The sequence below is a fragment of the Schistocerca americana genome, chromosome 3 (genome assembly GCF_021461395.2).
Source record: "Schistocerca americana isolate TAMUIC-IGC-003095 chromosome 3, iqSchAmer2.1, whole genome shotgun sequence".
Classification (NCBI taxonomy): domain Eukaryota; kingdom Metazoa; phylum Arthropoda; class Insecta; order Orthoptera; family Acrididae; genus Schistocerca; species Schistocerca americana.
This window is the reverse complement of record NC_060121.1, coordinates 962664298-962689740: the sequence shown is the minus strand read 5'-3', so window position 1 is coordinate 962689740 and position 25443 is coordinate 962664298. Positions and strand designations below refer to the sequence as shown.

The following is a 25443-nucleotide window of genomic DNA, read 5'->3' as shown; positions in this document are numbered from 1 at the left end:
GGCAGCCACCAAGAATTAAAATACACTAAGCATTAGCCAATTTTACTGTTTGAATGATTTCCTTCTGGATTTCCATCATTCTAATTATGTCTTGTTTATGGTTAGATTTGAGTAAAAGATATAAATACTAGCAACAGCGGTTTGCGAAAGTTTTATTTCGTAGACAGACTAATGAATACAAATACTACACAAATGCACTTGTTAAATGGTGGTTTGAGGAAGTTTGGCTATAGTATTTTGAACCTTATCCAGAGGGTCTCCAAAGCAGGTAAAATTCTTTCTAGTGCAAAGCATTTGCTCTTCCCAATGAAATAAAAATTAAGAAACAAAGGTGGGGACAATACTTACTGGTATGGCAAAGTATATGCAAGTTTCTTTTTTGAGAGAGTATTCATAGAACACATTTTGTACAAGTAGACTTTATATTCATGTAGATAAAGAAAACATTCCCAATATATATTTTGATTTAAAGATGGGCCTGTCTAACAAACTGGGACTATTATGAAGCAAAAAAGTCATGAAGTGTCTACAAAAATCCATACCAGTGTCCCAGTAAGTGCACTTTCCTGACACGTCACACAGATGAAGGCAAGACTGAAACAAACAATGCATGGGAAGAAATGAAGACAAACAGGATTGAGTTGTGGGAGATTGGAGAGAGGAGAGATTGGCTTTGATCATGGAAAAGATAGTGTATGATGCAGAAGAGGGATGGAGGATGCTTAGAATGGAGAAGTAAGAAAATCTGGCAGAATTGGATGTCTTTGTAGAAGTAGGGCTGAAAGTGGCCAAAAGAATAGGATAGCCCAGAATAACTTCAAAAATAACTACTTTAGTGTCTTTTTAGCACATTCATAGGCTGTCAAGGTATAGGATGTGGACATATTTATAAATGTCAAGAAAAATAACTTCTACATAGGTACAAAGGAGAAGAGCAGGATACTGTCAGAGTTATTCTATGATACTTTAAACCACTCAGAGAGGTTCAGTCTCTGGTCAGCGATGGAAGAGAGAGTAATTCCTTCCAATCACAAACTCGGAAACGTAAGTGGCCGAGAAGATCAACAGGGCAGCAACTGGAAGCAGTTAATTCCATAAATTATCTGGGAGTAGGCATTAGGAGTGATTTAAAATGGAATGATCACATAAAGTTGATCGTTGGTAAAGCAGATGCCAGACTGAGATTCATTGGAAGAATCCCAAGGAAATGCAATCCAAAAATAAAGTAAGTAGGTTACAGTATGTTTGTTCGCCCAGTGCTTGAATACTGCTCAGCAGTGTGGGATCCATACCAGATAGGGTTGATAGAAGAGATAGAGAAGATCCAATGGAGAGCAGCGCGCTTTGTTACAAGATTGTTTAGTAATTGCGAAAGCATTACGGAGATGACAGATAAACTGCAGTGGAAGACTCTGCAGGAGAGACGCTCGGCAGCTCTGTACGGGCTTTTGTTGAAGTTTCGAGAACATACCTTCACCTAGGAGTCAAGCAGTATGTTGCTCCCTCCTACGCGTATCTCGCAAAGAGACCATGAGGATAAAATCAGAGAGATTAGAGCCCACACAGAGGCATACCGACAATCCTTCTTTCCACGAACAATACGAGAGTGGAATAGAAGGGAGAACCGATAGAGGTACTAAGGGTACCATCCGCCACACACCATCAGGTGGCTTGCGGATTATGTAGATGTAGATATAGGCAGCTATAAATGATGTGATAGCAACTGAGATGATAAAGCAACATGGAAAGGGGTGGCTTAGAAGACTGTAGCAATACTCACATAGTACTGATACAAAACAGATTCTTTTGTAGTTTTTTTAAGTCCATGAGACTGTGATCAAAAGCATATTTCACTGCCTAATGTTGTGGTTCCTGATGCTCGAGGCATCATCAGAGGCTGTACTCAGATAGCAGTCTCATACTTAAACAAGCTTAGCAAGCTGAAATGTCTACATATACAGATGCAACTGTCATTCAGTCACATTATCATATTGCTTATTAAGATTGGAGTTGCACTGACTTGTGTTATGAAGCTTTTAGAGGGAAGAGTTGCCAATCTTTTGTAAAGCACTAAGGCCACCAATTTGTCTAATTTCAACCCTTTTCCTTTTCTGTTAAGGTTGTTGTTGTGCCTTTGAATTTGCATGTCTTCTCTGTACACACTAGTATAATAATGAGTGGATTTTCATAAAGCCACAGTGTCGGAAGAACAAATTTGACAGTTGCCTGGTGCCAATTTATCCATATTTCCCAGACTATAATTGATCTTCTGCTCCTTACATTAGGTGTTAATGCTGCTGCTTAGTTCTTATGTACACTTAGCTGCTTGTGCAAGTGATTTTATGTACTGTCATGGCAAGTGGTAGGCATAAGTCCTTTGCAGTGTTTAAATATTCATGCACCTTTCTTGTGGGTTTAAACACAGTGTCAAAATATCCTCTTAGTAATCTGCTGGTGTGATTTGTGACTGTTTTTAAGTGTGCGAAGAAAACTTTTCCTACAATTCATTCTTTTTTTGCTAGAAGCTCCAGATCTTTTAGGATGTAATAAACTGTTAATTTCTTTGTCAGAGTAACCATTTCTTCTGAAAGTAGCTATTAAAAGATCAAACTCTTGCTCCAGGTGCTGTGGTTCACCAGTGGTCCACCAATATTTCGATCGCTCATCTCTTCTACTTGTAATGGAGATAGAACTTTGTAAAGATAGCTAGCCATGTGAGTGGGCTTTTTGTAAACTTTGTTCCCAAAAGTTCCATTGTATCTTTTTAGTAGCTTTACATTCTAAAATAGAATGTGACCTTGTTTCTATTTTTCCATAGTAAACTTTGTATTAGAATTCATACCATTCAGGAAATTTGTAAATTCTGAGAGTTGATGTTCTCCATAAGAACATGTAATGAAAGGGTGGTGTGGCTATAGGAAACCACACAGTGCAGTATTAGGAAATTTCTGTATTGAAAAATTTGAAGAAACAGCTTTTCTGACTACAAAAAAGGGAAAAAATACGTTGTTGATACTACTTTCGTTCTATAACATCATGGAATGTGTGAATCTCTCAATGAATACATTTTATGAATGATATTAATTCTAATATAAAATTTCCTATGGAGAAAAAGAAAAGAGCTCAAATTTCAACAGCACAAAGTCCACAGAATGCCTAGTCAAATGGATAGGTATGTTTACAAGAAATGTAATCAGTCATGCAGGAAAGAAGTGTGATAAAAACATTAGTGGCTTGAAACTTCCTGACAGATTAAGGCTGTGTGCCCGACCGAGACTCGAACTCGGGACCTTTGCCCTTCGCGGGCAAGTGCTCTTTGCAGGAGAGCTTCTGTAAAGTTTGGAAGGTAGGAGACGAGATACTGGCAGAAGTAAAGCTGTGAGGACCGGGCGTGAGTTGTGCTTGGGTAGCTCAGATGGTAGAGCACTTGCTTGCGAAAGGCAAAGCTCCCGAGTTAGAGTTTCGGTCGCGCACACAGCCTTAATCTGCCAGGAAGTTTCATATCAGCGCACACTCCGCTGCAGAGTGATGGTCTCATTCTGGATTAGTGGCTTGAGCTGTGAACAATAATACTGGGAGAAAGAACTCAATTGTTAACAGCTACTATCAAAAGGAACAACAATGTGTAAGTGATAGGTTACTACTCATCACATAAACAAGATGTTGAGTCACAGACAGCCACAAAAAATAAAAATAAAATGCTGGAAATACTCTGTTTTCAAACAGTCCTTCATCTCTCGTACATTGACAAAAGCATTACTTCCATACAAAAACCTGACACTGTCTGTGGTGAGCAGTGATTTAAGTGTCGTGGACGGTGGGGTACAGAAGAGGCATGGGGTGTGGAAGGGAAGGGGAGGGATGGTGGGGTGGGATGGGGTGGGGGAAGATGCTAAACACTCCAATGGCAGCATGCAGGAATGTGATGGATACAGGATAGGGCTACTAGGTGCATTGTTGGGAGGTTGTGCTGTGGAGGTAGAGGTAGAGGTGGAGGTAGAGAAGAGGAAAGTCTATGTAGGTGCATTGACAGGATAGAAGGAATGTATATTTCGGGAGTGGGAGCATGGAAGGGGATGGGCAGGGACTAGTGAAGGTTAAGCCCAGGGAGAGTTCAGGGACCGAAAGAAAGTTGTAGGAAGAATTCCCACCTGCTCGTTTAAGAAAATCTGGTGTTGGTGGGAAGAAACCAGATGGTGCAGGCAGTGAAGCTGTCATTAAAGTGAAGCACATTATATTTGGTGGCATGCTCAGCAACTAGGTGGTCCAGGTGTCTGTTGCCCACATTTTGGTGGTGGCCGTTTAGGTGGACAGACAGCTTATTATCATGTCCATGTAAAATGCAGCACAGTGGTTGCAGCTTAGTTGGCAGAGCATATGGCTGGTTTTACAGGTGGCCTTATTTGGTGGGATAGGAGATTCCTGTGACAGGACTGGAGTAGGTGGTAGTAGCAGGATGCTCGAGACACATCTTGCATCTAGGTCTATTGCAGGAGTGTGTGTCATGAGGTAAGGTGTTGGGAACATGGGTAGAAAGGGGCAGACAAAGATATTGCGCAGGTTCGGGGTGGCAGAATACCACTGTGGGAGGGTACGGATATTAGTCATCATTTCAGGACACAGTGAGACATGGGGATGATAAATGACTTAGAAAAGGCATAGGAGACGTGTTTCTGGACAATGTTGGGAGGGTTCAGTCTTTAAGGGCCTCAGTGAGAGCCTTGGTGTATTTGGATAGGGACTTATTGACATTATATATGCAATGTCCATGGATGGCCAGGCAGTATGGAAAGGGACTTACTGATTTGAAATGGGTGACAGCCGTCTAAGTGGAGGTATTATTGATGGTTGGTAGGTTTGATGTAGATGGAGGTGGTGATGTAGCCATTCTTGAGATGGTGGATGGCCAGGAAGTTGCGTTGCTGGGCTGAGGAGGACCAGGCGAAACAAATAGGGGAGAAGGATATAGGGTGTCCTTATCCTCAGCTCAGATCACGAAGATGGCATCAGTGAATCTGAACTGGGTGAGGGATTTGGAATTATGGATGGCGCGGAAAAATTCTCTAGATGGCAGGATGGTGGCATGCATGTACCCATTGGTGTACCATGGGTTTATTGTAGGTGATGCCATAAAAGTAATTGTGGGTGAGGATATAATTGGTCATAGTACCCAGGAAGGAGGTAGGAGTCAATAGAGCATTAGGAAAGGCAGTATTCTATAGTGGCAAGGCCATCTGCTTGGGGGAGGTAGGATTGACAGTGACATGCCAGATGGTAAAGGAACTGGAGCTGTGGAGAGTCGGTGGAAGAGAGACAGCAACCATTTCATTCACAGACTCACCACAGTTACTATTCCTTTACTAACTGGCATGCCACTGCCAATGCTGCCTCAGTCTACACTGGCATCCCTAATACACCCATGGACTTGCTGCTATTAGACACTGCCTTTCCCAGTGACCAATTGATTCCAAGCCTACAACCTCATTCCTTGGTACAGCAATGAGCAACTCCATAGCACCATTCAATGCTAACCTGATGATTGAGTCTTCTAGGGGAATTCTTCCTAACCACGCAGAATTACAAACTCCTACATAGCTCAGAGTCATTGCTGACAGCTTCATCATGTGAACTGAGGGTGAGGACATCCTGTCCACATTCCTCTTGGACGCCCCCCCCCCCCCTTTCCCCAGTTTGTTTCATCTTGTCCTTGTCTGTCCAACAAGCCAACCTTCTTGATGCTGACCATATAGAGGATGAACCAATACTACGTCCTTATAAGTTTTAACATTTTTAAATGTTTGGATAATAAGTTGCCGTCTCTTCATCTAAGAATAGATGATGAATGCAGCTAGCCACTAACTCTGTGTAATGTCTTGTCTGTATAGACGTGTATCTGTTGCCTTTAAGATCCCTTCACCTTCACACATAAATCTATACAGTAAAGTAAGGGCCTCCCATTTCTTGGCTGATCTGTGATAAGACAGGCGAAAAGTTAGACTAATGGAGGATTATTAGTATTATCTCTATTTTAATTCGCTCTCTCTCTCTTTCTCTCCTTTATCTATGTACAGTTTTTAATATAATACTTCATTACATGAAATCAGCCAAATAGAATCTTTGGTGTAGTCCTTCGTCTTGGTAATCAGCGGCTGGCTTGCTGTAAGAGATCTTTACATTTATTATTACTGTTAAACACTGCATTCAGTTGGGAGAATCAATCGTTTGGACAATTTGTTCCCCTTTTTTGACGATTTAACACACTCAGTGATTGCAGGCTCTCTTCGACACAGCTGAAACTTCCCCACTAATTACAGGGCCAACGTGATCATCAAATTATTCAGAAAAAACTCATTCGTTCATTCACTCCAGAACAAAAAAGTCACAAACATTATTTATGAAGGAAATTGTGTATTAAATCCATCTCCATTACATGTCCAGATCTCCGGTGATTCCACGTCTTAATTATTTTCAGTTTACAGTCTCTTTCTCTTCAAACAAACCGCTAGCGGCACAAATGTTAATTGGCTCGCTTTAGCGAGAAGAAAAGCAGAATATGTATCTCTCAGAAACACGTCAATCCCTCAACAGGTGCTCCAGAAGCTGTCCTAGTTACCACTCTAACAACCATGGAGAATGCAAATATGCATCTCTGTTATTTCAAAGAATAAACGCACTAGAAAATACTTTGGCGTCGACGAGCTGTTGCCGTATATATTACAAGAAAATCAGATCAGATAACTTTTCCAAAGTGAATGAATGTGGTTGGTTTGGTTTGAAAATGATTAATTGGTGCATGGTAGAGGGTATGTGCTGTGGGGACATTACAGAGTCCAACCTACTATACTCAGATTCAGGAATGATTGCAGTTAGCACAATTCAATATGTGGACGGTGATTGCTTGTTGCCTGTTCCAAATTATGGTAGCGGTAAGGGCATAAATGTGCCCTGCGCTCGAGGAAAGTGTGAGTCCTGCAAATTATGTCTCTCACTTGTTTATACAGGACTTATTGCTTACCACCATGCTCAGCAGTGGCAACTCGCAACAAATGGAATAAAAATTCACTAAACAACTCATTGTGATCATGTTTCATGCTCACATTGTATAAAACGTCCATTGCAAAGTGGTAAGAACACTACTGAAAGCTCGTGGCTGTCTGATAATGAGTGATGTAGATGTACAGTACAAGGCTAAACTTGACTGCCATTTATTGTGACGTTAACTATACCAACAATACCTCGACTTTGACAACTGTCGCCCATTCCATACTGAGCAGTCTTTTCCATACAGGCTAACCACCTGTGGTCATCGAATCTGCAGTGGGAAGCAGTCCCCCTCCAAATAGGCCAAGAGTCTCACTGAGGCCTTAACAGATGTAAATTAACTTCCTAATCTTGTCTAGAAACATACCTTGCATACACAGGTCACTTACCATACACCACATACCCATTGTCCAACCACAAAGGAGCACTCATCTCATGACTCAGTACCACCCAGGATTGGAGGAAGTGAACCTCATTCTCTGACAGGATCTCAACTACCTCTCATTGTGCACTGAAATGAGAAATAACATCCCACTATCCTCCACACTTCTTCCACGGTGGTATTAAGCAACCCACCTAACCTGTGCAGTATCCTCCTGCAGTAGAGCTAGACGAAAGATGTGTCCCATACTACCTACTCCAGTCCTGCCACAGGAATCTCCTACCCCATCTAAGCTGCAACCACTGCGCTGTATCCTGTGTGAGGATGATGAATAACAAGCTGTCTGTCCATTTAAATCTCCACTGCAAAACTGTCAGACACCAGGACCATCTAGTTGCTGAGCATTCTGCCCAACACAATGTGCTTCACTTTGATGACTGCTTCACAACCTGTGCCATCTAGTTTCATCCCACCCACACCAGGTTTTCTGAAATGTGCAGATGACACCCTCTGCAACATATACTTCATTCCCGTAACACCCCCCCCCCCCCCCCCTGCGGTCTCAGTTTCACTAGTGCCTGCCCTCCACCTGTGTAGCTCCTCCCCTGCTCCCACTCCAGTACTATGCACATATACTATCCTCTCAACACATGAACAAAATCCTTTCCCCCTTCTCTGTGCCTCATCACTTAACCCCAGTACGCACTCCAGCTAGGTCACAGCTAACCTAAGGTGCAGTTACAGTCGGAAATGATAGTGAGCGAGTGTGTGTGTGTGTGTGTGTGTGTGTGTGTGTGTGTGTGTGTGTGCGTGTGTGTGTGTGTGTTGTGCTTTTGTGAGTATGTTTTTCCTACTTCTGATAAAGGTCCCGCCAGAACTCTGCTAACTACTGTGGTGAGTAAACATATCATTTCCGTATTGTTATTAATCCCCGAAGTTTCAAAAGAAACTCGGCTCTAATAGAGAGATAAATGCATGTTAAAAGGTCTGGAGATCCTAGTGAAAAAGAATAAAAGAGAAAGTTTTACTCCCATTTGTAATAAGTCACAGATGTCATCACCAGACTGCTGAGATGACGCAGTATTGAAACAGTATATAAACCAGCAAGGAAGGTGCATGAATATTTGAACATTGGGAAGGATGTGTATCTACTAGATGCCATAGCAATAGCACATAAAATCCCTTGCATATGCAGCTAAATGTAAATAGGTACTAAATATAGTGTTGACACCGATTGAGGAGGACAATAGTAACTTCAATCCAGGAAACATGGATAAATTGGCATTATAAGATTCTGCACTGGGACAGGAGTAGTAGTGTCAAATTTGGTCTTGAGGCAATGTGGTTTTATTCAAATCCAATCATTACTATACTAGGATGTGCAGAGAAGTCATAGAAATTAAAAACATAAAAATAACTTCAATGGAAAAGAAATATGTTTGAAATTGAGGAATAAAGGAGACCAATCACCCAAAGGCAGAAGCTCTACATCATTGATAAGACACAAACAAAAGGTACAGAGCTTTGCTATCTTTCAGATGGAACTTCCCTTTTTCAACCTTGTAGGAGAAACATGCACATGCGTGCACACACATGCACACCCTGCCTCTGTACATTGTGCTCAGTTGATTGCCAGCTGTTTCCTGGTCCACAGTGAGAGTGCTAGGGTGAGGTTATGGTGAGGGTGGGGTCGGGTGAGGGATGGAGAGAAGTGGGAGGCAGGGGGAGGGTTGGGATGTTCCCTCTAGAATATTCCTAGCTTCCCAAAACGCCTGGTCTGGTTCAGATTTTTGATGACATCTTTATAATGCACCTTATCCTCTTTCCTCCACGACCTCAACACCTGTTCTAACATTCACTGCATGTGGTCTTCCCCACACATTTTGCCACCTTACTCCTCTCAGATGGCTCCATCCATACCTCGGTCCACATCAGACCCACCAAACAGTACCTGCACAGACGTGTTATATACCAGCTCTGCTGCAACCACTGCACAGCATTTTACTTTGGTATGGCAACCAACCAGCTATCAACTAGAGCCACCTACTAGGGCCACTGCCAAACTGTTACCAAAAACATGGTGGACCACCCAGAGACACAACACGCAGTAGAGTACAACATGAGAGATTTCAGTGACTGCTTCACAACCAGTCTTCTGGATTCTCCCCACCAGCAGCAGCTTTTGTGAGCTGTGCAGAGGGGAGCTATCCTTACAGCATGACTCCCGTAACCTCCCTGGCTTAAACCTAACACGTAACTCACTGCCCCCCCCCCCCATCCCACCCCCACACACCTCCTTTCCAATATTGTGTGCATACACTGTCCCCTGCCCCAGTACCTCACCCAGTTCTTGTCAGCTAGTTGTGTGTGTCTATCTCATGCCTTAGTCTGTGAAATCATGTGCCCAGCTGTCTGCACACGCGCGCACGATTCTCCTACACGCTTGAAAAAGGAAGTTCATTCTGAAAGCTAGCAAAGCTCTGTAGCTTTTGTTTGTGTAGCTATCGCCGACACAGCGCTTCTGCCTTTCAGTGAGTAGTCTTCTTTATTTCTAAGTAATTTTAAATTAAATTATGTTTTAGTCTTTATATCTAAATAAAACACTGCAGCCTTAGTCAGTAATATGTTGTCATAAACAGTGTGTTGCATGGGTACATTCTTGAGCAATTTGAACTTACTTTAAGTTGAAAATTGCTATGTGAGTCTTTATAGTCTGTTGATGCCTCTTATCATCAAGAGATGGATAGTTAGGCACAGAAATATGGCATGGATTAGTGCCTATGCCTACTAAACAAAAATCACAAAGAATGCGAATACTGGTCATAAAAGCTTGCATAGGATGTTGGCAATACATGTTAGTATCACACTTGACAAACTGGTCAGATTCTAATGTGCATCTGCTGACAAAACAGGTCTAACATCTTAGTTGTCACTTTTTAGTATGCATGTCATTTCCAAAACTTTTCATTGCCTGTCACAGTTCAGTGTTCTTTTAACAGACAAGTATCATGTGCAAGACAGCAACTCACCTTTTGTTTGTACCTCCAGTCACTTTTTTCAGCACTCAACATGAAAGCAATTTCTGATAACATCGTTTGTCTAGAATTTTATGTTTAAAGTAGTGTCCACATCAATACCTGTGACTCGGGTAGTACACTGAATAAAATTGCAAAGAATACTGTATGCATTTTAGTTGAAATTTAAGACAAAGAATTAAATCAGTTTGAATTTTTAAATAGCTTTATAAAGGTGAGATTTGAATTAGCAATTCAGATTTGAATTAGCAATTCATATGCTTACATTGGACAAAAACTTTAATTAGGAGTGGGTTTCTGATATGAAAAGTTTAAAAATGACAGATTCATTCTTACTTTTACTGGCAGCCTAGTAAATTCAGAATTACAGTAGAGCATTTATGACTTACTTGTTTAACAGCCATTGCAATTTTTTATTTGGCTAACCTTGGACACTTACTCACTGTGCAGTGCGTTGTGAATGAATTCTAGGTACTGACTTCCCATTTTTTAAACAGATTAGTCTTCTGCTTGTTATATTTATCTTAAGTTTGTGTTGTGACAACAGCAGTTATATTCGTGCATGTGTCATGTGTAATGAAAAAAGCATAATCAATTTGACATCTCCTGTCAATAGCACTCATTACATCATGAGAAAAAGGGCTAATTTTGTTCCACAAGAATGATATTGTCTGAACTGTGGTGGCTATTTGTCAAGAAATATTTTTCTTGTAGATAATTCATAATGTTCGAACACAGTAGATGTTACAAAATCCTACTGCAAATTGATGTTAGAGTAATCCGCTGGATTACAGACCCATATCAGTTTTCCTTTCTTGAGTGTTGGTGTGACTTGTGCAACTTTCCAGCCTTTAAATACAGATCTTTCGACTAGCAACTGGTTGTACGTGATAACTAAGTATGGAGCTATTGTATCAGCAGACTCTGATGGGAACTTTTAACTGATGTAAAATCTGGATTGGAGGTGTTGCCTTTATTAAGTGACCAAGGTGCTTTGCTACACTGAGGATATTTGCATCTAAGTTGCTCATCTTGATTCTGGAATATTTACTTCATCCTCTTTGGTGAAGGCATTTTGGAAAACCATGTTCACTAATTGTGCTTCAGTGGCTCTTAATTGGGTGTATGTTGATCACAGATGCCAGTGAATGTTGTGGAATATGCTCTCGCACTGGCCACAAGGTTGGTAAAGAGATCATTTGGTAGGGTATTCCATTCTTCCACCAACACAGTTGACAAACTGCTCCACCAACACAGTTGACAAGCTGCTCCACCAACACAGTTGACAAACTGCTGGATGGTCGTTGATGCATGCGAACGTGTTGAAGTAAGTTTCCCCCAATGCATCCTACACGTGCTCGATGGGATTTAAGTTGGGAATCGGGCAGGCCAGTCCATTCGACAAATATCCTCTCAAAGAGCTGCTCCACCTGTACCGTTCGATGCATTTGTGCATTGTCATCAATAAAATGATGTCGGGTCCAGTTGCATCCCAGAAAAGGTGCACATGGGGAAGGAGAATAGTGAGTGTACAGTGTTCAAAGATATGCAATGGTGCATAGCATAGGGGCCAAACCAGCAAGGAGTTGTCACGTGCTTTGCTTGGATGAGAGAGGAGATTGCCCAGTCATTTTGAATGTACCCTCATGTGGAAAGAGATGGGAACATGTAATGCACCCAGGAACATTGTCAAACATGATGGTTTTGGGGGTCTAGGTGTCATAGTGTGGGAAGGCTTAATGTTGCATAGGCGTGGTGTCATCCAGACCTTCGAACAAGGCACTTTCATTGCATTGGTCGTTGTGACACTGTACTCCTTCCCCGTGTGCGCCCCCCCCCCCCCCCCAATATATAGGGCACAGCAATTTTTTCCTTCACAGCAGCAGTATTAACATTATTAAGTTTCTATTTACACATGGAAACAGGAAAATATCGCTTTTTACACTGACAAACAAAAATTGAATTTTTACGAATTTTTTGCTCGGCAAAAAATCAACCACAAACCATTTAAGGTCACAAATACTGCCTGAATGTTTTGTGGTTGATTTTTCAACCACAATCTTTAGACTCATGTATTTAACTCATATATTAATAAAATGTCATGTTTTGAAGTAGGTAAACAATTTTATTCCTGGGTTTGACATTAAAACAAAAACTTTGAACGATATCTACCTTTCAAAATTATTTTGATGACTAAGCAAAGTGCATCCAGTAACACTCAGTCATTTCATACTGTGAAATGGTGCAAAGCATTACTTGTAAAGTGCTACCTTGCAGGAACTTCTTTTCGGTTTGGCTCGGGTACTGCACATTGCGCACTTCCTTGAAGTACCTTTCATAGACATGTGTGCTGCAGTAGTGGAAGACAAACTGACCTTGGAAGTGATGTGTGATTTATTCTTACTAATAAGGACTCTTGGGTGTGGTACAGTTGCCATCCTTGATTTGAAACGAGAACTACCTATTAGATCATTCATCAGTATGCTCTGGATTGTTAAATATAACTGCTGTTTGCTGTGCATGGCTGGTTTGCTGGTTTCTTTGTGCAGAACATAGGCATTCACTATTGCTGCATCTATAAACTAACAAAAAATTTTCATTCATCCCTGTCTGGACTTCTCTGCTACATTGTAGAATGCGTGATGCTGGTCAAATCTGTCTACACCACCCATATAGCAGTTGTAAATCAGTAATGGCTCGAGGGCAAGGGATCATTTGCTTCCTCCCCTTCTTGTCACGACATGTAACAAATGTTTTCTCTGTAGGACTGTGCATACTGCTTGCAACAATTACTGATTTAGTACCCTGTCTTTCCATTTTGTTACACATCTCCTAAGATTGGTTGAAAGACTTCCCTTTGGGATATACCTCCTCGAAGATAAAATCGTTCCAAACTCGAAAATACCTTTCTGCAACAATTTAGATAGGAGACGGAAGCTGGAGAAAAAAAAGATCGTAAAACAAACAGTATCCATGATGTTGGAATGATGATGAAAGTGACAATACAACTTTTTCACCCAAGGGTGTATCATGTTCATAAGTCTTTCCTTCATAAATCTGAATGTTCAACACGTATCCTGTTACAGAGCAGCATTAAGCAAAAACTTTGTAGCCATGCTTTATTAGTTTGAGTGGCATGTACTGGTTGAGAGGGGTCCTGCCTTTGAATGCTACCATACTTTCATCTACTGAAAGGAATCTATTTGGACTGAATGATGCTCTGAAAACTTCATTCACATGATTCAAAAGTGGTCTTACTTTATAAAGTTTGTCACAGCCTGGAGTGCCTTTACTGGCCATCTTTTCACTGTCATTCAGATGCAAATAACAAACAATTTTTGGAAATTTTCATTGACATTACATTTGCAATTCTTGGTACATGAAAGTTTTGGTCAGTTGACCAATACTGGCGGATGCTCAGAAGAGAATGGAATCCCATTATAATTAGTATACCAATAAAGGTTTTCAGCTCCTCTAAGTTCAGACTAAGAATTGCTCTTCTCTGAATAGCATACATGTTGGACTGAGCAACTATGAAATTGGAAAAAGTGTCAGGGGGGGAAAAACGGTGAAAATATCTCAGATGGGGAACTTAAATTTACTGGAACATTTGGCCCAAAATATTCACTATAAACACTGCCACTGAATTTTCTTGGTTCACTTCCACATTTAGTGAACTGATAGTGCCCCTGTGTTACTGCTGTGCCATCAGTCTCTGAGTCACTATCCGAATGAGTTGCAGAACTTGTCAAGGAATGTGGAGGGTGAGTAATAACTACAGGTTCTTCATGTTCATCACAGATACTGTCATTGAAGTCTAATTCCTCTGTCGAACTGCCACCCTGCACAGGATGAACTGTATCAGGGAGGCACTGACTGGCCCTGGGTTCAGGATGAATCTGTGAATCTTCTGCATTTGTCTCACCCCCCATACTCAGAATCATCTGAAGAAACATCAGAACATGAATCTTCAAGAATGTGCAGTATCTCTGCTTCATTCAGTCTTTGTCTAGCCGTTTCACTACAAAAGAAATTATGCTGATGTACCCATTATTGACCACAAAAGAAAATAATAACCATAAAAAACATTGAATGCTCTTATAGTACATAGTACAAACAGCTACGATAGATATTTAGTAAATAAGAATTACTTCAAAGCAAATCGTCTTGACGCCAAGCAGAAGAAAATGTAGGATGTCCAACTCTGTACTGCAGCATGCCAAATGTGCATACAACCTGAAAATAACATCTCAGCAGAAAAGTTACTGGCTGTATGTCAAGTTCTGTGTTGTTCTTTCAACATTTCACTTATCAATAAGCATGTGTGAAAATGACTACACCTTCCTGGGTCACAGTTTACAAAAGCAGACAGCCCTGTATTTCGGCAGAATAGCTTGCTCAACAATGTAATTGCAGATCGTTTATTTGAAGATTAATAACTTTAGATTTCAAGGCACTATTGATGCTTTTCCAAAGATAGCACTTCAGAGGATGACTACAATGGGTAAAATGCATGTAACAATAATAATATGCTTGCCTCTAAAGTAACAAAGGTGATAAATGCCTCTGATGTGGTTGGCAGCATTATGTGGTCGATTTTTCAACCACAAGCAAATGTGCCCCTGCCATCTGTTGAGAACTTAGTGAACTGCATTGTGGCTATTTTTCCAACCACAAAACGTTCTCACTGATGTGCCAGAACCATAAGGTTTAAATCACAACGTAAATCAGTGAGAAAATGTGCCCTACGTGACTTCGAAAAATCGCCACAAACCTATAAAGGGCTAAATCCCATTAGGCATGTGTAAGATGCATTTGGGAGTCAATCTGCATAATATACTCGTTCACCAACGATCATCCAGCAGTTGTCAATTGTGCTGGTGGAGGAATGGAATGCCATACCACAATAGCTCCTTACTAACTTCATAGCCAGTATGAGCGCACATTGCAGAGCACCCTATTGAGAAATATGTCTTTTGTAATGTTCAGGGAACCATCATAAATTGCGGTGGCTGCAGTGTAATTATTGTCTCTGAATAAAAGTGTCATTTCTTCCACTTACTTTCTATACTGTACAGTACTGTGGCAATGGTTAAAGTTTTACTGAGCTGAGGTACCTGAGAGAGACAAATTAAGCAAAAGTTATTTTCAATACTAATGTAGTTTGGAGGTGAATTATTTTCATTTTGAAGTTTTAGTGGCAGATTTCTGTATGCAGAAGAAAAGTTGCAGCTGACACAGTGAAGACGTTCTTATATGGTGCGTAGCAGTTTTCTTCTTCAAATTGACTTGTCAGCAGTATAATGACTAGCATTGTTGCTGAATTCCTGATAAGGAAAGCTCACTGAATAGTGAAGGATACATTGGCAGAGGTGTTGATGACTCACTATAGAGGTTTTCATGCAGACACACAAACTAGTAACGAACCGTCGGAAGGCTATAATAGTGATTACTAGTGATGAAACCTTGCTTCATCATTGCAAGTCATAAAAGAACCCTTATACTCAATTATTACGTCTGTATTACTTTGAAAAGCTTTCAGTGTAAAGTCCCTCCTGCATAGGAAACTTGCCATTGCATATCACAAACAAGTGCTTGCTTAACTCATCTGAGAAAAGTCCATAGAGCTTTATCCATTTGTCGGGTTCCTACAATATGAAAATCGACAGACTTACATTGCTGCCTGTTGTTGGTCCACAGTTAACCAGAAACAACACTGAATGTGCCATACCCTTACACAAAGCTTTGTGCAAGTTTTTTCTTTCATTTGAAGAATCTGCTTCATAAAGGTAGTACTGTCAGGGGCAAAGCTGGAAAACAAGTGTGGTGCAGAAAGTTGTACCCAAGTACTTGTACACTCATTGGATGTAATAAGTGAACTTCCATCTTACTTCTTGCTTGATAAGTTTCTGTGTACGGCTTCCAGCATATTGCTGATTTGCTGATGAGAACACATTTGTCTCTCTCTCTCTCTCTCTCTCTCTCTCTCTCTCTCTCTCTCACACACACACACACACACACACACACACACACACACACACACACAGAGAGAGAGAGAGAGAGAGAGAGAGAGAGAGAGAGAGAGAGAGAGTTTATGAATTGCCTCTTTCATTGTTAGATTTGTTAATTTTCTGCCTCCCTCCTTTCCCAGTCTCTTCACATCAGTATGGGTCACATCTTATCCTACCTCCGTAATTACTTTTATCCTTGCTATACTTATTTTCTTGTGCTTATTTATATTGCCCCTGCCCCCTCCCCCCTGAATAACGTGCACACGCTTCTTTGTCTTTGTCTTTAGATATGCTCATCAATCACAAGACATACAGTGTTTAGTCTGGCAAAATCTTCCTGTAGTGGCACCTCTTTTTTTCTTTAAGTGTAGTAGGCGTGTTTTGGTTGCAGTCTATTGCTTCATTAACATTTATCATTATAAATTGTGCATAACTTTAGAGTCATTATTTTCACAATGTGTAAACTGAGTGGTTAGATATTTTATTAATCTAAAATAGTTTGTTTCCATAATATTTAAACCTTCCATAAGCTTGCATTATGTACTAAGCTTTCTAAAAACACCTGTCCCCCATTTCTGCTTGTAAAATATTATTCTTCTTCCATTGTAAATTCCTTCAGAAATTAGTATGTTTTTATAGTCATGGTTTGTTTACCTGTCAAGTTACTAATGTAATGTATATCTAAAAACAAAGATGATGTAACTTACCAAACGAAAGCGTTGGTATTTTGATAGACACACAAATAAACACAAACACACACAAAATTCAAGCTTTCGCAACCCACAGTTGCTTCATCAGGAAAGAGGGAAGGAGAGGGAAAGACGAAAGGATGTGGGCTTTAAGGGAGAGGGTAAGGAGTCATTCCAATCCCGGGAGCGGAAAGACATACTTTAGGGGGGAAAAAAGGACAGGTATACACTTGCGCACGCGCACACTAACACATATCCATCTGCATATATACAGACACAAGCAGACATTTGTAAAGGCAAAGAGTTTGGGCAGAGATGTCAGTCGAGGCGGAAGTACAGAGGCAAAGATGTTGTTGACAGGTGAGGTATGAGCGGCGGCAACTTGAAATTAGCGGAGATTGAGGCCTGGTGGGTAACGGGAAGAGAGGATATACTGAAGGGCAAGTTCCCATCTCCGGAGTTGTGATAGGTTGGGAAGTATCCAGATAACCCGGATGGTGTAACAATGTGCCAAGATGTGCTGGCCGTGCACCAAGGCATGTTTAGCCACAGAGGGATCCTCATTACCAACAAACACTGTCTGCCTCTGTCCATTCATGCGAATGGACAGCTTGTTGCTGGTCATTCCCACATAGAAAGCTTCACAGTGTAGGCAGGTCAGTTGGTAAATCACGTGGGTGCTTTCACACGTGGCTCTGCCTTTGATCGTGTACACCTTCCGGGTTACAGGACTGGAGTAGGTGGTGGAGGGAGGGTGCATGGGACAGGTTTTACACCGGGGGCGGTTACAAGGGTAGGAGCCAGAGGGTAGGGAAGGTGGTTTGGGGATTTCATAGGGATGAACCAAGAGGTTACGAAGGTTAGGTGGACGGCGGAAAGACACTCTTCGTGGAGTGGGGAGGATTTCATGAAGGATGGATCTCATTTCAGGGCAGAATTTGAGCAAGTCATATCCCTACTGGAGAGCCACATTCAGAGTCTGATCCAATCCCGGAAAGCGCGTGAGTGTATACCTGTCCTTTTTTCCCCCTAAGGTAAGTCTTTCTGCTCCCGGGATTGGAGTGACTCCTTACCCTCTCCCTTAAAACCCACATCCTTTCGTCTTTCCCTCTCCTTCCCTCTTTCCTGATGAAGCAACCGTTGGTTGCGAAAGCTTGAATTTTGTGTGTGCGTTTGTGTTTGTGTGTCTATCGACATACCAACGCTTTCGTTTGGTAAGTTACATCATCTTTGTTTTTAGATATATTTTTCCCATGTGGAATGTTCCCCTCTATTATATTTACTAATGTAATGATTTATATAAATGTAATGTGTATGTGTAATTTTCAGTGTTATTTAATGTGCATTATTTCTTAATGTAGTGTTGTGTATTGCAGACATTGCAATTTTTTTGTTTGTGATAATTTGATTACTTTAAAATGCCCATATACATCCATTTCTTTATACTCATTTGCAAATTGTGATATTCAGAGTAGTGTAATGAGCTGCCCGGATTTCGTAGGATAGTTCTTCCAGCTCCAGCCGATCTGAAGTGGGCCAAACAAGATGTGTGCAGCGCGATAGTGACTGTAGTGGGACCCATTCACAGGATGGCTCTTGCCCACCCATGCCTCCAGCTCCTGCTTCAGCCCCCCCTGTGGTATCTTTACTCAAACTGCAGCAACAGCACCATCACCACAATCATCACCATCAGCAACAACAACAACAACAGCAGCAGCAGCAGCAGCCACAACCAGTAGTGCCTCTTCAGACATGTGATGATAGTAGTTTAGGCCCACAGTTTCGACAGTTACCAACCCCTTCAGCACATGTGATGTATGGAACACCTGTCTTCTTTAACCATCCTCACCACCATCAGCAACAACGTACACAGCCAGCCCCACCTGTACCCTATAGGCAACCCCGTATGCGCCGCCCCCAGTATCGTCGAGAACCTCCGTCACTACCATCTACACCAATACGCCCAAACAGTGTTGCAGCAGGAGCTGGGCCACCTGGACCCCGGTATGGGTTTCCAGCTGGTAGGCGTGGGCCAGGTGCAAGTTCATCTGCACATCGCCGGGCTCAGTCCCCACCCTCTGCTCATACTCCACCACCCTTGCCATATTCACCTCTCATTCGTTCCCGGGCTCCCTTCCCTCAGCCTGTTCCTACCCCTTCAAACCAGTTCCAGGGTGCGCCTCCTCGTCCAGCGACAACATACTTCCAGTCAACTACGTCAGCATCTGGCACTGATGGTCCACGCCGCTACGGGCCTCGCAAGTCTGGTCCGAATAATGGTGGACGTTATGCCGGGGGAGGAGGTGGTCCAAAACCAGCAGCAACGGTGGCGGGAGCAGCCACAGCTCGTTTACCTGCTCCAGCAAATTCATCAAGCCCTGATGATAGAGCTGGAGGTGATGGTCCAGCAGTTGTATCATTACCACCCTCGTGCACTGCTGTCAGGGCCTCGTCACCTTGTGAATCTGAGACAACTGTAATTACAGCTGCTGCAGCTGTGGCAGCTGACTCAACTCATGAAGTCTGCCGTGAACTACAAGCTCTTACAGTCTAGGATATAAATATTAGTTGCCTTTTCTGTGAACAATTTCTAATATAGGATCCTGTGCTGGATAATATAGATTAGTATATAGCTTAAGGAATAAGATTACTGGGGATATTGCTATAAAGTCATACAAGGTGAATTTGCTGAAGCTCAGTGAATTAACATCACTGAGCTGCTGTGCTCTTCAGCACTATGAGCAACCAGTAAAAGTGATATTGTACAGCAAGGCACATGAATTAGCATATTAGTTTTGATAATTGTGTGTTTGTTTGATAAGTTTACTTATGTATGTATTTCTCTGGGTGATTGTTGTTTAGTAGTATGTTTGGAAAATTTCAAAGAGAAGAGAACTTTATTTGAAACAAACAAGTAATAGCAAAATTGTTCATTCTGTTATATTTGTGAGCCTGTGTGTGGTGTGTGTTGGTGGCCAGAACTGTGTTCAGCTGGATAGTGCCAGCAAAAATGAATATATGTAGTTAATATTCAAGATATAATAATATATTATATTAATGTAAATGTATATGTATATACATAATTGTACGTATGTATATATGTAGAATGTAAAGGCATTGTGTGTACATGTGGAAGTAGATTTATATTTAAATTATAAGAGGATATACAAACAGTTTAATTAAAATAGCTTTTTTAAAATAAAATATGTTGCCTGAATGTGTTTAACTTGCAATAGAAATTTGCAAGTTAATCTTCTGGAAAGTGAAACATATTGTATGCCAAACAATTTTTGTTGAGTAATGTTATCTGGCCTTGAGATGTTGTCCCTATAGTTTCCCAAGCTCACTGTAATATACAAGACATAAGTCACATACAGACAATAGTGACATGCAAGACACCACGTATTCTGCTAAGTCGTTTTTCTTTTGAAAATATGTGCTTCCACTGGGAAACTACATTCGAAGACTGGAAAACAATAAACAATTACATTAGAGTCCAAAACATTAAACTAATATTTTCGCTAATATCCGTTTAAAAATGAAAGCAGAGTAACAGAACAATTATCAGTGTTACGTTATTATGTGATTTATCGACTGACGTTGGGTCTAAGACAGTGTTAGTGTATCATAAAGATTTGTTTATAATGTGAGAAGTGTAGAGATTGTACTCAGAATCTTGAGGAACTGCGTTGTTGAAACTAGTAAGAGCTTGTGTGTCAAATGCTAATAGTCTTGTATTTGTCTCGGTGGCAGCATGTCAACACAAAGCAGTTTTGAGTTGCACAGTGAGAGAAATGTGAAAAATATTTTAGTGGAATTTTTGTTTTATGTTGAGCTGCCCTTGCGTATAGAGACTGGTGTGCAGATAATTTGCTCATGACTGAAAGCATGTGTTCTGTGTTCGCAGATTTTTCCCTTTCTTTAAGGAGAAAACATCCAGCATTGCTCAAATGTCATTGCCAAATTATTCTTTATATTTATTATATTTGCATATTTCAAGATAATATTCAGCAGGTTCTGGAAGTTCCTATTGATATACTGTTGAAATTAACAAATTCGTTTACGGCATCTGCACATTTTGTGCCTCCAGCCTAATACTAAGTCTTAGGTGAAGTTTAAATGAATAATCGTTATTTCCTTCACAGTACTGCTGTCCTCAGTTTTAACTACAATTATTCAGTTTCCCCAGTTCTGACTCAGTTTTAGCATGATTTTAATTGGCACTAACACTAATGGCAATTAAGTTAGTTGGCTATTAACAGTGCACCTGTGACAGACTTACTGAAATGGAAAAAAAGCAAAGCAAACTGTAAAAAATTAAATTGTTTTATAAAAATGATTTTATTACTGTTGTGTAAGAATACTTCTAACATCTAAATATTTTATGTGATGGACAGTGGTAGACTGGTGCCAAAAGTTTAATAGTAATGTATGTAGGTGCCAAAAGTTTCAGAGAAAAGTGTGCAGCATTGTGCTTCTGCAATATGACATCCAATTTACACATTAAGCTTTTGTATTAGAAATATTTGGCTCCTCACATTACTTTTCGGCCTAAATTATTATGATGGGACAGAAATTCTCAGGATTATTTTAATGATACCTAGTCATGCAATATTGCCATTGTTGTGCTGACAATAATGATGTGTGTTCTGATACACATTATAAGAACTTGATCAGGGCTGAGGTGATCATAGAGACAGCACTGTTGAAATTTTAACTTTGTTTTTCATCTTATTCCCTACCAAAATAGTGTTTCACTACCCACATTAAGCTTGTGAGGCTATTGCCTCTTAATAACTGTACATTATTAAAGTTAAACCACTACTATGATCTTCTCAGCCCTATCTTACCTTAAGTAAGGCTGTGAGTATCCTATAAAAGAAGAAATAACTAGATGGATTAAAACTAGTGCCTTTTGTATGTTATGAAAAGCCTAAATGCTAAGACAGAGTTAATGTTAAGGTTAACTTATTTAAAATCTGAACTGCAAAGTGTGAGTGAATCAACATGTTTTTGTCATTGTGTATGTGTGAGTATTGTCATTACGAGTACCTGTGTAAAGTATATTGTGTGTGTCCTGAAATGTCGTCATTGATGTTACTATGTATAGTAGAATAAATAAAATTTTGTGATGTAAAAAAGTCAAATCTGTGAAGCCCATGACAGAAAAATTTTTGAGCCAGCTCCCCAGCCTTCCAGTAATGGTGCTGTTGTTAGGTGTGTGGAATTTAGCTAAGAAAAGAGCTTAAGTCATTTATGAAGATTGTTGAAAATTTCATCTGTGAAAGTATACAACAAATGGATATTAATGAAAGTGATAAACCTAACTAGTGCCTGTGAGTCACTAAGCATATTGGAGCAATTTAGTAGTACCTTACGATAATTGTCGCAAAATGTTCAGCTGAATGTATTGAGTATAAAATGCCATTTCTGTGTCATTTATAGTACAAATGTGTGCAATAAATTCATGCTCTTTGCATAGTAAAAACATAGAGCACAATAAAAGAGCTCATATGCAGACATTGTCATGGTACTAAATTGTCTGTGATTGTTTATTTATTTTTTTAAGCATACCTCCAGTTGTACCTCAAAATTTGAGATGTTAAATTACAGTTGCAAGTAATGTAGCAGCTGATTGATCAGAATGTGTAATACTTGTTTCTGTAAGAAATAAAACTAATTTTTTTCATTGTACTATATGTAAAATATATGGTTATTTATATGTGTAAACTGATGGTAAAATAAAGCTCACAGGGAAAAAAAATTTGTTTTTGTTTTTAGCTGTAGTGTGTTTGACTTCTGAATGATATCCTGCTTAATTTCAGTGGTGATGTTAATGAAAATGCCACTCTTGTAATTAATCTCTTGGAAATGTAGAAAAGATTGGAGGATACTATAGCTGTGACTATAAAATCTGGTTAAATATATTTTTGGAAGATCAAATATCAGTGAAGAAAATTGCAAATAATTATAGAGTACAATATTTTTTTTTTTAGATAACTCTTTAAGTTGATCAAAAATGTTGCCTATAAGCAATGGGACCAATAAAAGTACTCTCAACAATGGTAAATATACATGACCCTTGCTTTGAAGGGTTGAGGGTCAATATTGTATGTCTGGAAGGTATTTGATGAGTAAAAATGATATTTGGTAATTCAGTATGAAGAAGGAAACACTGCTTTCCCATTTAATCAATACGATTGTAAAGGACCAGGAATGAAATGTCGCTGATTAGTTTAGTCCTTGTTTCACATGAAGAAAGGGATTTTATTGAACTCTATGAACAAACAGGCACCAAACATGGGGATAAGTGAAAAAGCTTTTTCAGAATATAATAAATGAAGCTCATCAAGTCTTGTCTCTATGATCTCACTGTTCTAACTGACTATGTTGTTTGTATTAGTGAGCATTATGCTAACAGGTAAAAACGTTTGTTCTGAAATAATGCAACTGTATTGCTGGAAGTTTAATTACTTACAGTGCATTTAAAATTAGTTGTGACTTTCGACGTTTGGCTCGCCAGAGGGGACGTGACGCCATTGTCCAGGTAACACTAATGGCGAGACGGCTTTCCCTCCCGAATTTCGCTTGGTGAAGTGCCGCAGTTGCCACACCATGCATAAACTACCACAATATGTCAAACGTTGGATGCAACTATGTTCTTCAGCTCTCGTTGTGAAATAGCATTTTATGGCATTGAAATTTTCTGCAGCTATTGTGAAAAAGCGTTTTGTGTTTACATTGCACCAATAACGACAGTCCAGTACGTCTGAATACCCCCGCAATAAAATTTTTGGCCGAGAATACGTTCACCGGCTGTGAAGATAATGTTCTGCTGCAAAATATTGCTGTAAATTTGGCAATAGTAATGGTCAATAAGCCATACCATTCTGTTGTGATGGATAAAGCTCCAACAGTGCAATGGAAGACCGCAGGTAGTTTCCTCTGGGTACAAAGATATGTTCTACGAGATAAAAGTTGAACGTAGCATTTATGAGGCCAAGTTACTGGAACTTGTAGTGCTGTACAAGCCAAAAACTCCACGCTACAAAGTCAACGAAAACTTAACGTGTTCATTTAAATCTGGCTGAGAAAGTGTAAGACTAGTTGAAAAGTAATGTGGCAGAGAACAAGTAGTAGTTTACACTCACTAAGGTTGAAATGCTGACAAGAGAAACCATTGCAAATGTTACACCACAGGACTATGCTCAAGTTGTCAGCCATAGCATGAAGGTAGTTGAGGAGGCATGGATTCATGAAGGACTGTGGTGAGTTTTGAGGACTACGTAACTTCACTTGTTGTCATGTTAAAATATGTTTCTTTCGCCAAAACACACCAACGTTTAAAAATATTCATCTCGCTAACATTCTAATGCAGTTGAAATTGAGAAAGAATGCTGAAATTGTGTATTATTAAACTAGCAAGAGAGGGCAAGACAGGTGAATAGTTCATGAAAAAGTTCATTGTCAGTATATAAACAAAATTGTAACTCATTAACTATGTTGTTGCAAAACCCACAGCAATTCTCGTTTCACAAGCTATTGCTGGACCTTAAAAACTACATTACTTCATGGGAAACTGTAGCTGCTTGAATATCGCAGTAGATGTGGATGTTTCGCATATTAATCATATGGAAAAATACTCTTCTCTTTGTGTGCTGTTATTTGCCAAAATCTTGTTTTGATCTCTTAGACCGTTTATGAGATAAGAGATTTATAAGTATTTTACTCTGGCTTTTTTACTGATGCACGAGTTTGCCATGGAGCGCTTTACACACACACACACATTTCATTTTCTAGAGAGAGAGAGAGAGAGAGAGAGAGAGAGAGAGAGAGAGAGAGAGAGAGAGAGAGAGATCACTCCACGTTAGAACGACAATTTAATACATTATCTACATTTTATACGCAGCAAAGCAACATATGACTTAACATACACCAAACGCTAATTCATTGCGACCCCTACTTTCCACTGAAAATTTTAAGAATGTCTTGTAGTAGTTGACCTTATATTGAAATATCACAATAACTATGACAATTAATGCAATGATAGGCAGTTTGTCATGAAGTTGACGAATGAAGCTATAAAATGTGCGACAATCAAACTTTATTAGTGAGTAGTTTCTTTAAAATCGTTTGATAAAGACTGCAGATCAGCCGGCTTGTGCGACTTGCATTTCGTGCAGTCAAGCTAGCTTGCCAGGTAGGCGTGGCATTATCATCACCTGCTGACGCGCCCAGTGCACACTGGCAACTGCAGTTACCTCCACTAGTGCTCTGCACTGAAC

At 40.2% G+C, this 25443-nt stretch overlaps 1 protein-coding gene across 1 annotated transcript in view; it reads left to right on the top strand.

Annotated features, from left to right (window-relative positions):
- The window catches only part of LOC124605552 (atrophin-1), a 174224-nt gene extending 151315 nt beyond the window's left edge, over positions 1 to 22909 (top strand). Inside the window, exon 11 of the mRNA XM_047137310.1 lies at positions 18660 to 22909. Coding sequence (XP_046993266.1) covers positions 18660 to 19712 — 1053 coding nt within the window. The 3' untranslated portion in view covers positions 19713 to 22909. The remainder of the gene's footprint in view (positions 1 to 18659) is intronic.
- The last annotated feature ends 2534 nt before the right edge of the window (positions 22910 to 25443 follow it).